This window comes from Kryptolebias marmoratus, linkage group LG1 (genome assembly GCF_001649575.2).
Source record: "Kryptolebias marmoratus isolate JLee-2015 linkage group LG1, ASM164957v2, whole genome shotgun sequence".
NCBI lineage: Eukaryota > Metazoa > Chordata > Actinopteri > Cyprinodontiformes > Rivulidae > Kryptolebias > Kryptolebias marmoratus.
In genome coordinates this window covers 11,645,829-11,663,404 of record NC_051430.1, presented here as the reverse complement: position 1 = coordinate 11,663,404, position 17,576 = coordinate 11,645,829, and the positions used below count along the sequence as shown (strand labels likewise).

At 40.6% G+C, this 17,576-nt stretch overlaps 1 protein-coding gene across 19 annotated transcripts in view; it reads right to left on the bottom strand.

Moving 5' to 3' along the window:
* The window catches only part of rimbp2 (RIMS binding protein 2), an 87,393-nt gene extending 70,059 nt beyond the window's left edge, over nt 1-17,334 (bottom strand). For 15 of the 19 annotated variants that reach the window (XM_025010359.2, XM_025010360.2, XM_025010362.2 and 12 more), the window contains exons 1-2: nt 17,206-17,329; nt 2,603-2,725 (exon numbers count right to left, since the gene is read on the bottom strand). In XM_025010359.2, coding sequence (XP_024866127.2) covers nt 2,603-2,725; nt 17,206-17,328 — 246 coding nt within the window. In that variant the 5' untranslated portion in view covers nt 17,329. Of the gene's footprint in view, nt 1-2,602; nt 2,726-17,205 lie in introns of all 19 variants that reach the window. The other 4 variants (XR_001809074.3, XM_017435321.3, XM_025010371.2 and 1 more) reach the window with 1 other exon arrangement.
* Nucleotides 17,335-17,576: the final 242 nt, after the last annotated feature.

Genomic DNA, 17,576 nt, shown 5'->3' with positions numbered 1-17,576 from the left:
CAAATTTGTAGAAATTCTGTTGATCTCAGATCCATTAATCTTAAGAAGATGCACAAAAAAAACTAACCTTAGAGACAATCATGGGACAACTTTTCTTTGCTCATCTTTAGTAATATATTCTACAGTATATTTGAACACTTTTCTCAGGCTTCATAGCAAAACCAGAGGTTTCTGTGATTACCTGCAAACGCAGCACTGAATGCTCACAGGTGCTCTGCACAAGGAGTAAATTATAAAAATAGGACTTTTATTCCAAGCGGTCATGTTTTAAAGTCAATAAGAACACATCTGCACACTTTTGTATCATTATTTCTCTGCAAATGGACATAATGTCACAGAAAGATGGACGGCTGAATAATGAATGGAAAAATAGCAGGACCAAACATAGTTTTATTTACAATTAATCATTATCAGTTTCACACAACAACAACCGTATGTAGAATGTGTGGTGTGCATAAGCATATAGTATATTACTCTGTTTTATTTACATTTTGTCAGATGCAGTCTTTTCTATGCGCTCAAATGCAACGCATCCGTTAAAAACCTGCGACACAAACAAGTTCCAGTTTCAGCCTGGCTCACAAGAAAACATGCATGCTATGTAAAACAGAAGGATTTAATGACTGCAGTCAGCTGTGCATCCAAGGAAAGTGCCATTATAAGCATTCATGTGCAGTTTGTTGATTAGATCTCAATCAGAACATAACAGAGCTGCAGGCTAAATTAGGTTTGTGAAGAAGTGCCGAACGCTCTGTCGGTTTTTCATTATCACTTTGCTCAGTCTTATGTAGGACTGCGCAGGTTTGGTAATTACTGATGCTGCAACAATATTTTTAGGATTCATAATCGTCTCTTTTTGTACTTCAGTGACTGAACCCCAGTTTTATCCCACCCACCTTTTCACCACTATTTCTGTCCTTCCCACCTTATGGGAAGGACAAGAATGTCTGGGAATGGGAATGTCTACTGGCATGGTAACAAAGCCTCATTTCCCAGAAACCGCCAAAGGTACAGGGGCCAGTTTTTGCAAAACCAGAGTAAACCTTTAACAAAAAAAAAAAAAAGGTACCACAACTTTTCAAATATATCATAAAATGTGGACAAAAACATGGCAAGCTGCCCAGTTTATTATAGAAAATACTTTACATCAAGCATTTAGTCTTTATTTAATCACTAAACATAACTGGTGGTGGAGTATTTTCATGAGCAAAGTAGAAAATCCATTTACATTCCACTTTATTTTTAGTCATGTTTGGTTGCTCTGAAAAAAAGCTGCTGCTCATGACTGAAATGCCACTCAGGCCCCGAAGACATGCTGACAAGCTAATTATCAAGTAGGCCTGTCACAAGCAGACAGAAAATTTAAAAATAAAGTTCACACCGCTCTCATTATGTAAACAATCACAGTTCGTGGTGCTAACCTCACACCACAATAGACTACAGCTGGTGGGCTTGAACACAAGAGGGTCACACTCTCAGTGTGAGACAGGAAAGCAGAGAGTGTCTGTGTCACTGCGGGCTCGGGCATTTTATTCAAACTAAAACAAGAAAACAAGGCATTAAAAAAAAGGTGTCGCAGACAACAGCTTTGTTAGCTGGTGACCATCACTGCCAATATGATTCCTTGTCATATCACTTGGAAATATCAGTGACAATGATCATCAGCACACAGAAAGAAACTGTTAATGACAGAGCTTCAGTTTATGCTTTAGTCCAGAGATGTCACCCATAACATCGCTCCCGATGAAAAAAAAAAACAACGGTTTTCTAAGGACTGAAGAGGCACGGGTTAGAACGCCAGCACACACAAACACACCCACTCCTCCTTTTTACACAAGCACCACACTGAGGTCTAATCGATGGAGCTCATTCATATGCAGCTACCGACGTCGGGGGAAACCGGGGGAATTACAAGCAGCCTCTGCTTTGAGATCTCAGCCTGCAGAAAGCCGGAGGAAGAGTCAGCCGGCGTTGCTTCGGAGTCCTGCTGTTTACTGTCTTCAGCATCTTCGACAACACGGTTACTGATTCTACACACTCCACAAGAAATTAAAGAAATTGTAGTGAGCAGTGCAAAAGTGCCAGACTGTTAAGTAACAATATGTCATTGAAAATTATGTGGACAGTAAGGAAATTCAACCCAAGACACTACGATGGATTTCTAGTACTTATGGTTCTTATTAGTACCCTCATCTCTGAGCAATGCATTCTGCAACAAAAATACAGATACAGAAGCTCATAATTACTGACAGGTTAGTATGCAAGCCAGTTCCTACATGTTGAATGGAATAAAGAGAAAATACAACTTTTTTCCCCCTGTCACTGGTCATAAAATAATAAGGAAATGAACCCTTTGACCCCAGTTAGTTCCAATAAGGATTCAATGAACACAAACAGAAGTCAGAACGCATTTCAAAATTAAACCAACAACTGCAGGCAAAATTATTCATGGTGCACAAGTTCGTGATCCCAAGCAAGAAGAAGAACATAAAAGCCAGCAACATCTCAATGCAATAAACCCGGGTCTTCAGCTGCCCTTAATGGCCCATGCCAAGTCCAGCATCAAAAAAGCCTTTATTACCCTTTCCCACAGAGTACTTACCAGTAACTTTTGATGGAGCCTTTGCTGGTTCAGGGTCTCTCGGTTGAGTTGTAGAGCTCTGGGGTTGTCCTCTAGAAGACAAAAGTTGTCCACACGGTGGAGGGGCAAAACTTCATTTTTCAGCTGTGGGACACAAAGCTGCAGTCACTGAATGCTTATTGGGTAAACCTGTTTCATCCATACTGAGTACTTCTTTAAAATAAAAGACCTTTATGAAATAGTTCAATTGCTTGTGATATTACAGTCTTTACCTGTTGCAGCAAAGATTTATTGATATTAGATAACAAAAGCCAATGACAGAATCACCTTATAAGGAGTGTGGTTTTGATTGTGCGCATTAACTTCTCCATAATGTTGTATTATTTCATCTTGAATCTTAACACAGCTTTGTTTACCAATGTTCCAAAGCCTGTCAATAGCTGGAAAAGTCATTCCCTGAAAAATAACACTTAAGCACTCATTCAACCAGATACTTACAAACCCACAAGTGCATAAGATGCCAGCAAGCTAAAACAACATCCTCTCTCCATGTTCAACCACTTAGCCAGCAACGTTGATAGCACTACCTAAACTGCTTGTTATTGCCAAGCTAGTGGAGCTGGCTGGAAATAATAATGCCCTCTATTAAATTATTCATTGTTGCAGTCAGGTGGAACCAGATGCTGCTTTTGTGTCATAGAGGCAGAGCTGTAACTCGACTAAAGCATAGAGGGCCATGGCTGCGTGGAAGGAAGGACTTCATCGAACAAGGCTGGATGCTGCTGGGCTACAGACAAAACTCAGGACGTCATGACACTGGTTTGGCTGTTTCCATGTGATATTTTACTTGCAAGTGTTCAGACGGAGGACAATGGTTCAGTGGGTTGGTCCGCAGAGGGACAAACTCTGAGGTACCTCCAGCTCTTGTGTTGGTGATGCTCTGTGCCCTGTTTGTACCCAACACTGACGACTGCAGCCAGAAGATGACCTTTTTCCTTTTTTTATCCATGAGATGTTGTAATGCTGAATACTAATGCTGTGTTGCTTTGTGCCCGCCACTCATGGGAACAAGCAGTGCTATTTTTAGCTACTTGTCCCCAGCTGCACATCTCCAACCCGGGGCCAATAGGCAATTAGTGTTTGTTTCTCATGGCAGTAGGCAGTGCTAGGACCTCCCTAACCTATGAAGACATCTGGAAACAGGCCATCTTGGGTCCGTACCGTACTCCTGCCTCTATACAAAACTTGTGAAGCAAAAAAGTACCTCCACATTCTCCTAGTTTCACTGTTGGTCGCAAGTTTTGGTTCTGCTGCTATTGCTATGCTGGAGGTTTGTTAAAATTCATTTTTTTTATCCTAATTTTTGTTTAGATCTTAATATATATATTAAGATAAATGTTGCTAATGTTGTTTTAGTGGCTAGTTTTGGTTCAGGACAATAAAAATAGAAAAAAGCTTTTACATTTTAAAAAAAATGCTTTGTATCTTTCAGAAAAGCAGTTTAAATTGTTTTAAGGAGTTGGAAATGATAGAAAGAATCATGTGAGTACTCATTTCATTTCATAAGCATCAAGCATTAGATTAATGGAGGTTTATCTTTTTTAGATAAATTTCAAACTTGTGTTTTCATCTGTATTCTGAATGTTAAAGACGTTAAAGCAAAACTGAAGCTTGACTGTTGTTCAAACTCATGTTGAAGTCCTAAACTGTCAAATATCTTAATTTATTCTTACATATTTAAATGACAAGGTACATAGAGTCTGTTTAGGAGTCTGCAAGTTATGACAGTTTCTTTGATTTAATAAAATTAGAGCAAAGCTAATCCAATCTCCGTGATTACAACTTCTTCTTTTCATTGAAGAGGAAAAATGGAGACACTGGATTGGAGAGAAAGCCATCTGACCAAACTCCCAAAGTCTTATAAAGCAAAATCATGTCATGTATCCTGCCATCAGTTACTCTAAAACAGGAATTACTGTGCCGTAGATCCAACTGCACAATCTTTTTTCTAGCAATCTGCTGTGAAATTTCACTTGATTTCAACAATTATTTACACACAAACACAAACATGTAACACTGAGGCCCATTAGCATCCCATTAATTATTCTCAGCATTAAAAGTGCTGTAAAAACACATGCTCCCTGGACTGATTGGCACAGTGTGTCTCCGGCAATGCCTGCCAATAATATGGTTTCAGAAAGTGAGCAATTAACCTCCATGTGTTTGTATTAAAGACGTGAACGTTGGTTATAGAGTCCAACAAACTACTTCAAGTGAAGAGCCTGCATATATGCAAATGGAAAATCTAATTCAGCAGATTCATTTAACTTTTGTCAATAAACTAGGCACAACCTGAACAAAGATGGCACAGTAAGCAAAATCAACAGTATAAACAGAAAGGCAGAGACAGACACAGAGGCTGAGATTAAACCCATGGAGATAAGCTGTTTTATCAGAAAACAAACCCTGACAAATATTCATCATTGCCTGTGGATTATGGCAAGATCCTCATATTCATCCCTAACCCCCACCCTCAGGTGTGGTCATTTACCTATCAGAACAAATCCAAGCATGCCTCCAGCTTACTGAGCTAACCACAAAAACAGATCTGTTGAAAACTGTGACAGGAAAAAAAATCCTGGAAAAATGTGTTTCAATTAAAAGTATGAACGGCAACACCCATTCGCTCTCTGCACATTATTTTATCCCAAACTTTTAATGAGTAAAGTTGTCAGTGGTTACGCTCCACAGGTTGGATGTGATGTACAAGAAAAAAAGGGAATTCACAAAGGATCTCAATGAAGTTTTAAAGAGTATTCCCAGGAAGGAGAGAGTGGTGATCGGAGCAGATCTGAATGGACATGTTGGTGAAGGAAACAGAGGAGATGGGGAGGTGATGGGCAGGTTTGGTGTCAAGGAAATAAACCAGGAAGGACAGATGGTGGTGGATTTTGCCAAGAGAATGGAAATGGCTGTAGTCAACACCTATTTCCAAAAGGAGGAACATAGAGTGACTTATACGAGTGTAGGCAGCAGTACGCCGATAAACTACATTGTAGAAGAGGTAACCTGAGGGAGATTGTGAACTGTAAGGTTGTGGCATGGAAGAGTGTGGCCAGACAGCATTGGATTGTGGTGTGTAGGATGAGTATTGTGGTGATGAAGAGGAAAAGAGTAAGGCAACGAAGAGGACCAAATGGTGGAAGTTGCAGAAGGAACAATATTGTGAGGAGTTCAGAGAGGAGCTGTTAAAGGCTTTGGGTGGTAAGAAAAAGCTTACAGATGACTGGACTACTACAGAACAGTGATTAGAGAGACAGGTAGGAAGGTACTTGGTGTGTCATCTGGACAGAAAAGACAATAAGGAAACCTGGTGGTGGAATAGTGAAGTGCAGGAAGTTATCCAAAGGAAGAGATTAGCCAGGAAGAAATGGGACAATGAGAGGACTGAAGAGAGCAGACAGGAATATAAGGAGATGCAACATAGGGCAAAGAGGGAGGTAGCAAAGGCAAAACAGGAGGCGAATGATGAGTTGTACAAGAGGCTGGACACTAAGGAGGGAAAGAAGGTCTTGTATTGACTGGCAAAACAGAGGAACCAGGCTGGAATGGATGAGCAGCAGGTTAGGCTTGTGTAAATATAGAAACGGCAATGTTCTAACAAGAGAGGAGTGTGATGGGAAAATGGAGGGAGTACTTTGAAGAGCTAATGAATGAAGAGAATGAAAGGGAAAGAAGAGTAAAAGGTCATAGAAACTGAGAACCAGGAAGTGGAAAAGGTTAGTGAGGATAAAGTTTGTAAAGCTTTGAAGAGGATGAGAAACAGGAAGGCAGTTGGACCTGATGACATACCAATGGAGGTATGGAAATGTCTAAGAGAGATGGCAGTGAGGTTTTTGACTCGATTATTCAATGGCAGTTTTGAGAGTGAGAAAATGCCTGAGGAATGAAGAAGAAGTGTGTTGTTGCCAATCTTTAAGAGCAAAAGTGATGTAATGAGTTGTTGCAACTAGAGGGGAATTAAGTTGATGAGCATTTGAAAGATGAGAGATGAAAGTCAGCCTAATAAAGACAGAGTACATGTGTGTGAATCAGAGGGAGGTAGGTGGAACAGTGAAGCTACAAGCAGCAGAGGTCACAAAGGTTCAGGACTTCAAGTACTTAGGGTCGACTGTCCAGGAAAACAGGTAGTTTGGTAAAGAGGTGAAGAAGAGAGTCCAGGCATGATTGAGTGGATGGAGAAAAGTTTCAAGAGTGATTTGTGACAAAAGGGTGGCAGCAAAGGTCAAAGGAAAGGTTTACAAGACAGTGGTGAGAGCAGCTATGCTGTATGGTTTGGAGACAGTGGGACGGACAAAAAGACAGGAGACTGAACAGGAAGTGGCAGAGCTGCAGATGTTGAGGTTCTCCTTTGGAGGGACAAGGATGGACAGGATTAGGAATGAGGACATCAGAGGTACACCACAGGTTGAAGGACTGGGAGAGAAAGTTAGAGAGGCCAGACTGAGATGGTTTGGACATGTGCAGAGGAGGGACAGCAGGTCTATTGGTAGAAGGATGTTAGAGATGCAGCTGTCAGGAAAAAGACAAAGAGGAGATAAATGATGCAGTTAGAGAGGACATGGAGGTAGTTGGAGTGAGGACAGAATATGCAGAATGTAGAGTTGGATGGAGGAGGATGATTCGCTGTGGCGACGCCTGAAGAGGAAACAGCCAAAAGACAATAAGATTATATTTATTAACCTTTATTTAACCAGGCAAATCCCATTGAGATCTCAGATCTCTTTTTCAAGGGAGGCCTGGGCCTGAAGGCAGACTAACATGCATGTTTTTAGACTGAGGGAGGAAACCGGAGTGCCCGGAGAAAACCCACACAAACACGAGGAGAACATGCAAACTCCACACAGAAAGACCCCAGGTCCAAGCCAGAGTTTGAACCCAGGACCTTCTTGCTGTGAGGCAACAGTGCTAACCACTAAGCCGTTGTGCTTTATAAGTTTATTGTGTTCATTAATGTGTTTATTTAGTTTGATAATGAACATTTGATTAATTGATTTTGTTTAAGTTTTTTGCACAGTAATAAAGCTATCTATCTATCTATCTATCTATCTATCTATCTATCTATCTATCTATCTATCTATCTATCTATCTATCATTACTTTCTGAAAGTTTTATTGAAATCTGCCTAGTGGTTCATGAAATACAGGCATAAACATATCCACACAAGCAAAACCATCACCGCCCACCTTTCAGCAGCAGGTGATAAACATAAGGAAGAAAGATGAACTTTGAAACCAAACAACATTTCCTTTGGTGGTGCTTTATATTTCAAATAGTGGCAAATATTTGAAAAAAATAGTATCAGCTTAAAGAAGAAAAAGCATCTGAGCAACATTTGCTTAACATGAAATTTGAGTTATAGGTGTAAGACAGTAGTTTGGAGTTTGCTGAATTTGACAGATTGGAGGAAACAGATTCTCTGATTTTAATTTTTGAACCCAAAGGTATAAGATATGAGCTCAGAAAACGTCTGGAGCTGCAGTAACACTGGCTTCACAAAGACTGCCTTCATGAAATTTTAAAATGAAAGTGCAGCTTTTCAAACATCTCCTAATAACATCTCATTATCTCAGATAAAACAGGGAAAATTGGAGTTTAATCTTACCCCTCTCTTTATAAGTGGTCTGTTTAACAGGAAATTGCAATTTATTCAGTCGAGGACTCAGCTCACTTTGCTCCACATTACACAAAAAGTAAAAAATATTGTTCACAGAGACACTATTTATGATTTGGGTACAAAAGAAGCACTTTGTTGCTAAACACCAGCCAGTGCTGATCACCTGGATCATGCTAACCTTTAGTAGGGATGCTTCTCAGCAACAGAGACGTGATATGACAACTGGGTCACCAGTTGTCATATCACATTATTAGCATAAAGCTAAAATAACACTGAAGCACTACTATTAATAAAGATGGTAATTAAAGGCCTATCATTCCTTAAAGGAATCCTCCTTTCATGCCAGTTTGAAACCAAGATCATCTTATGTTAAGGGACAGAGTGTTGTTTAACTGATTTTATAAAAACTTGTTATTGACATCATGCAAGATCTCACAAGATATGGCAAAGGTAATTTAATGAGTACATCCAGTGCTTACTTTGAGCTTTTCATTAAAATCTGTACAGTGGTTCACAAGATACAGTATTTTGCTAAAATAACAGACAAGCAAAGGCACACACAGGCAAAAACATTAACATTAAATAAAATTATCAAGTGGAATGTAACACAGATGAAACTAGAGCTTAAGCAAAACTTTTGAGCACAGAGCCTTCGGCAATATCTGCAAAAAGGTCACAGAATGTATGTGCAGAAATACAGAAACTGGGCTTTTAACTGGCATCATCAAAGCATAAACAAGCACAACTAACTTCCAGCTGATCTAGCCTGTTCACACCAGAAAACAAAGGCGTTGTCCATCTGAACACGTGAAGAGCCCTGATCAACTCCTGGAACAATCAATTATGGATGCAGTCAGATTCCCGAGTTGAACGCTCTGCTCTAACCTGCAGCGATGTCAGCAGCCAGTCCGCACCGCAGCAGTCAGTCAAACTGTCAGCGTGATGACAGCTGAAACAACACATCTACTCTGGTTACATCTGAGCTGCAGGAACTTATTGGGAGCAACACAAACATGAAGTGAATGTAAAGGGGCATTTAAAGAGATATAAACAAATATAGGTAAAAACGTGTCTACAAACAGAACATGTGAACAGACTGGTTCTCATCTAAAAACTAATATAGCAAAAAAACATTATTGCCATTAAATGAAAAAAACCCCAGGAGACATTAGATGCAAAAGCTTGTTTGTAAGGCACAGAATAGCTCGATATTAAGAGCCAGTGATGTGAATGCTGACAATGATAATGCACTTTCGCTGTGCCATTAGAGTCTCCTGGAGTCATCTTCACAGAGATTTCCCACTGAAGACGATGTTATGTAAGAGCGGCCGTGGACGGACCCTGCTGTTCATACCACTAATGCCTCACACTGTGGCCGGGTCACGTGCTTTATCCAGGCCACATCCAGGCGCCAGCAGCAGCAGAGTTCCAGCTGTTACTACAGCCTAGCTCCAGTCACTCAGGACCACGCTGAGCCGTGCCCTTCTCACACTGCTAACCCACCGCACTGAGCGGTCATGTTCAGCTCCATGCGTCCCCAATTCTTCATACAACCAGTCCTGTTCACATTAGCTGACACTCTGCACATGCACTACATGCTGCAGCTTTAATTCTACTAGTTTAGCTGAAAAAAAAAACAAATCATGACCTGTGTGGTATTATAATAAAACGTCAAATATTATATTTTATATTGTAAAAATTTCATTTTTCCCCACAAAATTTTAACAAGGGATGTACAATATGAGCATCTTTTTTAATCGACTGGTGCCAAGAAAGGCAGATAATATTGTAATGACCTGTGTGTGTGGGTGTGAGTAGGTGTGTGTGTTTGTTTGTGTTCACTGTTAGCAAAATATCTCATGAACAGGTGGACAGATTTGAATGAAACCTTCAGAACGTAGCCATTGGATGTACATCTACAACTGATTAACTTTTGGAGTCAGTCCAATTCAAGATGGCTGCCACAACTAAATAACCATAGCAAAAACAAAGTGTGTATAACTCAGAAATTGTATAGATGTCGATGTGAAATCTGGTGTGGTAGTAGCTGAGAGACATCCCAAACACATACTCTAAATGCTAACTGATTGTTTTTAAAAAAATAATCATTAAACATTAGAGTCAACTCTATGTTTGTTAACAGAACATCTTTCAGTAAACAATGGATGGATTTTATTAAAGCTTTCAGAAAACAATCATTGGGTGTACATCTACAACCGAAGACATTTTAGAGTCAACCAAATTCAAGATGGTTGCCACAGCCAAATGACCTTAGGAAATACAAAAATGGCTGTAACTCAGTATAATTTACAAATATAGAGTTAAATATTGGTGTAGTAGTAGCTGGTTACTATCCTTAACAGGTACTCAAACCACTACACGTGCTTATTTGAATACACCTTTACAACTCTTGGTGTCAATGTTGTCTATCTGTTAGTAAAATATCTCACGAACCGGTGGACGGATCTTAATAAAACATTCCAAAAGTAATCACTGAATAAACATCTATAACTGACTTCAGGAGTCACAATAATTTTTGGCCACCACAGCTTATCAACATTAGCCAAAACAAAAATGGCTACATTTTAGTCAAATTTACAGATACTGAACCAATGTGGAAGTAGGGGAGAGTCCAACAAATGCTCAAAGTGCTACACATTCTGCAACATTTTTGCTTAAAAGTTTGGCATTAACTGTTAGAGTTGACACTGTCTGTTAGTGAAATATCCAGAAAATATGTTAGTAAAAAAATGGTTCTAACTCTTTCAGTTTTAGAAATATTAAGCTAAATTTTGCATGGTAGTAGCTGATAGTCATCCCCATGATATTCTCTGAGCACTAACAAATCTTGCGAGATCTCACAATAGATTAAGGTCGTTTACAAGGTTGACCAAAACAGCTCCAACTCCCTTCTCCTTTCCTAACATAAGATGATCTTAGTTTAAAACTCTGGATTGAAAGGTGGAGGCTGATATAGATTTCCTTTAAAGAAACTATCCTTGTGAGAGCAGTGACAAGTCCCCCTATGTAAAGCAGCTCTAACCAAATGCGTAGGAATGGATTAAATGTGTACTTGTGTGAAAAAAACAGATTGACTTGTGCTGATAAAACGGTTCGACCTCTCATCTCATTACTTTGGGCTTATGATCAACAACTTTAGGTTCAAGGATTACTGTTTAATCTAATTAATACTTTGTACCTGTTACAATAGCGGGCAAAGTTAGCAACAAGTTGGACTTACATAAGGGACTGATAGAGAAGCCCCCCCTCCCCCCCCAGTGAAGTACATGCCCTCGATTATGTACAACAGTACTCAGTCTCTGTGGATATGCCCTCCATCCTACGCCCCATGCAGCTAGCGCATCCTCTCTCCCTGTCACCATCACCGCTAACGCCAACAGACCATTTTCTCTCTTGCATTCAACCTCAGCTGGAGAGCCGACAAATTTGGGCTCGAAAGACGAACACTTGTCTCCTGTGCATAGTGAAGATAAAAGTCACACGCCGGCAGCTCAGGGATAACCAGTGAAATGATGAATGGCCGTGCCTGCTTGTCAAGGTGGGCAGGATGAGCTACAGTATGAATGAGAGTGTAGCGCCCGAGTACTCCCTCATATCAAAAGGTGTGAGACAAGACTGACAGGCCTAATTATGGAAGCTATTAAAGTGACTGACCTTGGGAGGCAGCAAAAACTGACTCATGCCTGTGCAAACATGCACATAAAAATACTAAATATGTCCTCACTAACAAAACCACAGTCTGGCCCTTATTATCTATATCCCCTGCTCTTATTTACTCCTCTGACTGCTGCCTATAGGATCTTGTGTGACTGCAAAGTGAGCTCTGAAGAAATTGGCAAAACATGCAAGACACTTATCTTTATAAATGCTCCAGTCAACGCATATTATTAATGATACCCACATGCAGAGCCAGCACACACCTATAACACGGCATGTGTTGATTTAACACTGTAGTATTGATAACAGTCTGTTGGTGTTGATTAAAAACCTCCACAAATGTTTATTAAAATCTGTTCAAGCTAATTGATGGCTTTCCTTTTTTTCCTTGCACATCTGTATCTCTAGTTCTTTGACTTATCTTTCGTCTTAGCAGAACGTTATCTCTTCTTGAAGCATTTCCACTGCATACATAATTTACAAAAAATGTGTATATTTTCAGTGACAGAGCCATGATCAAACCCAAAAATCATGCTATGTACCACACAGATGTTAAACACACAGCTCTTCTACTAAAGTGTCCAGTAAACATGCTGCAGTGTGTTTGCTCCCAAGACAGGAGACTGAAACCATATGAAAATATGCCAATGGATCTTTTTTAATGCATGCAAATATCGTCTAGTGTCCTGTCGCTCTTCTGTGGTCTGTCAAATCTGCACTCCTGTGCAGAACAGCTCAAAACAGGCTCGTCCATCTCTCAAGAAAGGCACATATGAGTGTGCCAGAGGCAGCAGGGTGCATTTCAATTACCTTTGCCAATAAGAAATGTTCTGATCATCCTTTCCCCCTCACCAGCAGCAGCCCAGGGAACATGCAGCAGAGTCAGTACAACACTCCATGGCTCAGTAAAACACACACAGCTTGACAGCAGACAGTAGATGGCACATTACCTTCGCAGAAAGCGCTGATGAAATGGCAGGTGATTCCTACTGTACTGGAAGGACAGAAAAGCAGCCAGCAGCAGAACCAGGACGATGGCTATGGCAGCTATGTTGCATAAAATGGTTCATCAGTGCTCGGCAGAAAGAGGCACAGCCAGGCAGCTCAAGGAGAGAGAGAGGGAGAGACAGCCAGAGAGCATCGCTCAGCTCAGCTACCGAGGCTGTGCAGCAGAGCACACACACCAACACGCCCCCTTCCTTTCTCCCTCACTTTCTCTCTCTCTCTCTCTCTCTCTCACACACACACACACACACACACACACACACACACACACACACACACACACACACACACACATACACACACACTTAGTCACACAGACTCAAGCATGCAGGGATGCAGAGGCAGTGCAGTGCGCAGCAGCACTGAGCAGCTCTCCCTCTCCAGGATGCCTTCGGTCTTCTTAGATCAGAACTGGTCATTCTCTGTCTTATTCTCAGCAGTCACAGACAATCCAGTCAATGAATGCTTCCAGGAACTTTTCCCAACGCTCTGCCTGCTCACCTAACCGCCGCTGATGAGCATCCATGATTGAAACTGGCAAGGTCACACGAGGTCCTCTGGCAGTCCCCCTGGTCTGTGCTCCCAGTTTTGTTGCAGTGCCTCTCAGCTCCTCTTTTCTGCAAGCTGACACAGGGACAGAGCCTTGCCTCGTCATGGGTCATTATGCCACACAGGCTCCCTGGAGGCTGGGCTTGTCAAACCCTCGCTCACTGCACAGTGGGCCAGACCAATCAGCTATCACAAACAGCAGTAACATCATTACCATCCAATCTCAGATCAGGGAAGTGCAGAAGGGTATTAAAGAGGATTATTTGGGCCATCCTGGTGGGGTTTTTTTCCACTGTGAAGAAATGAAGGAAAGGAGTACAGCGTGTACAGTGTGGCTGCCCTCTGTGGCTGACAGTGGTGCTGCACTCTGCTCTGAGAGAAGCACAGAGGAGGAGCAGGGCCCGAAACAAATATGCTTTCCTGATTGTTGACGCCTAGCAACCAGAGCAGCTCCTTACTTCTGTTCCATTGGGACACTCTGTGCAATCCCAGTTGTGAGCTTATATTGCACCACATCTGTTAAAGACTCGCAGAGCCAGAACATCCCACATGATTGATGTGAAATGATCCCACCCATGTCATCTACCTGCTGTGGAAACACTAAGTAGGAAGGTGCTGGGTTCTGACAATGAGCGGGAGGGACACTTGAAGTTTTCATGTTAACATGGAAAACCTCACTGTAGATCCACTCCAGGATAATTACTTTAAAAAAATAAAATAAATTAACTCACGTATTTTCTCCTCGCTATGAAAAACAGAGCTGTGCAAAGCAAAATCAGCTAGTTAAGCTGCTGCTTGTCCTGTGTCGGTTCATTGGATTCTTTAAACATTGATGCTGCAGATGCCTGAGTACCTTAGAGTATTAAAAGGACCCAAACCTGTGCAGACAGCTGTCAACAGATGTCAGAGGGCAGGACAGGAGCTCCGGGCCCACCTCAGCCACACTGAATCAGACACATGTGGAGGTGTAAACAACGGCTTTGACATTGCCTTTAGTGAAAAGTTCTGCATGTGAACTACAACTGGAGTGTGTTGCAACAAAAATAAAACACAATAGGCCTAGCTTGTATTTGAAAAAAAGAAATTATTAGTTGTGCAGACAGGCATTATTTACATTATGACATGACACCTAATCTGTATGGCAGAAAGGCTGAGATGCTGGAGGTCAGATTGTTACTCTATTCCTGCATCATTCTTCTCATCAAAGAAGAGCATAAATGCCGGTCTTAATTGTTACAGACTGGTGACACTGACTTTAGTCACTGAGAAGCTCTTTGTACAGCAGGTCCTGCCCTGCCTCCTGCTGTTTGATTGAAAAGTGAATGACTACAAAACCAGAGACTCGGCTCAGCACTTCTTATTTCTGCCTCATTTTAGGGGCTTTCAGAAGAACCATCCATGTGCAAAGATGAGTCAGATGAATGTCTTTCTCATCAGATCCTAGATTATTTTCAAGAGGCAATGGCACTATTTGAGAACCAACTCCTGCTAATGTGTTTGCAGATGCCCAGAAGGTTTATGCATTTCAATCACTTGTGCCAACAAATATCCGTATAAGCAGAATCCTGCACCCGCAGGGCTCATTTATTCAAGACTGCAGCTAAAACTAGGGACGTAACCATTGAGAAGTCTGTGGTTCCTTTATAAATGTAATACAGCGCAATTCAAGTCAAACTGTACATTCTTTTTATACTTAGTAATGTGCCTTTAAACATGAACCCAAATCAAGGATACACTCAGTGTAGCCCAGTAAATAACTGGTTGCAGGAGACATCAGTTTCCTTCCCGCTGCTTACAATAGATGAACACACACTGCTAGTCTAAAACATGTATCTCACTAACCCATCTACAAAGCCTCTCATGTCATTTACATACTGTACGTTATTTTAACATGTTTCTTTAAGATTTGTGTCATTTATACAGCTAAGAGTCACATAAGAACTGACCTCATTGTTTTTAATTCTCATTTTCAAACTCAAACTTATATAAAATATGTAACTGGAGGTGAAGGTTGTGTTTCCAGCAAAAGCAGAATTCTAATTTTTGAAATAATTTTCTGCTCTAATAGATATTTTATAATTTTACACACATATTTTCCCCAGTCAATAATAACGCTGGGTTATGTTTTGCTGAACCTCAAAGTGTGTGGTTTGATAACAGTTTGGATTGACCAAGGGTATTGGATTTTTTCGACAATAAAATCAATATTGACTGAAACAGTTTTGCTAATTATTGTGCATACAGTGTAATTGCTGCTCTGCTGATACTGAAGCAGCAATTTCATGTTATTTTTGTTGTCTCAGGTGGGCTTTTATATCCGAGTCTACTGTTCAGAAGACAGTAGTTCGAGTATCTAATGGCACAAGCCTTATTTAGGAAAAAGTCAGTGCATTTTCACTTGAAAGGATATTTAGCTTAATAGCTCACCTTGGTGTGTTTTCTCTTAAAGGGGATATTTCAGCCATTTTGAAGTGAAGTTCTGAGGATTAATATCTTACCTGTAGCTCTGTAAACAACCTTGCTCCTGTCTTAAAACTCCATTCTAAAAGAAAATTATATAATTAAGGCAAACTTTGTTTCTAACACCACTGTTGATGTTTCATTACATGGTTATTTAGATGAAATTCTTCGGTTATTTGCAAACTCAAATTGCAGCATTAGCTAGCCACAGCACTTTGGGTGCAGCCTGAGACTCTTCTACAGGAGTATCATAATATTTCTGCCTGAACAACCATGCAATACAAAACTGATTTTTGAAGTGGGGCCACTCTGACTGTTTTTACAGGCTAAGAATAGCTAGTCTGAGCAGACTCACTTCCAAAGCCAATGCTGCTCTTTTCAAAACAATTTCAATCTTTAACACTTTTAAGAAGTTTATATGAATGCTATTTTATAAACCTTTAAATTACTAAAACATTTGGCATTACATGGTTAGTCTGGCAGAAATATTATGAGCTTCCTGCAGGACGTGCTTCTGCTGCAGTTATTTGAGCTTGCAAGTTAACTGCTGCACATTGTTAAACTGATGATAATGTAAAGGTTTATAAAATAACTTTGCTTTAACAGCTATGATTTCGTTTTAAACTGGAGCTGTTTTCTGATGGCAGCAGTCTATTTTGATTTTGGCTGCTTTTAGACTAGCTGTTAGCTCGTCAGTCCTGTCAGAATTAAACTCTTATCAAATTGAGGCTATCTAAAGCAAGTAAGATAATGATAGTTTGTAACTTTTCCATAAAACTCTGCTTCAAAATGGCTGAACTAAGTTTCTATAAATTTCAGTAATAGGCAATATTTTATCCCACCATAAATCTGTTGATATCATAGCTAAAAGCTGGGTAAAACAAACAAATAATCAGTAAATTTTCTGAGAATTTAAAGACATATTTAGCTGTGGTTGTCTATTATTACTCATGAGTGGAATGTTTGCTGCAAACCTGTGATAAGACAGGTTAAGTGATATTTTGTTTTATTTTATAAAATGCACATTGCAAAACGACACATGGAGTAAGCTACTGCAACACAAAAAATAAGGCTAAAACTAGCAGTGAATGCCTCATAGAGCTGCATTAGATAAGGAGAGTAAAGGGCCTTGGCTAAGAGTTACAGGCTGAGGTCAGATTATGACTCCAGGCATCAACTGGTGCTAATCCTGCCTGTACCCACACACAGTCAAATCAATTCCCTGAAAGCTTAACAAACAGCCCACTGTGCTCACCTTCCCTGTGCCTCTCATCCGATTCCTCTTCTTTGTCGTGGCTAACCTTTGTTTTGGGTTTAACGCCACTTCCTTGGGAGGTCTCAGGAGTTTCTCCACCGTGCAAGTCTTCTGACAGCCCATTGTTGCCTGGCACATGAAAAACAGAAAAGCCACGGATCAGCCACGTCATACATGTCAGTGATACTTCCTGTTGGATACGAGTTGCAAACACACCATAGCAGAAGAGTATGCATGTTTCCCCCAGCGCTCGTCATGGTTAGCAGAGCTGGATGATGTCATAAGTCCAGCATGCTCAGATTATAAATATCTGTATTCAGCAGAGTTACATAATAAAGGATGCTGGATTACTGTCAGTACATGGAGACACA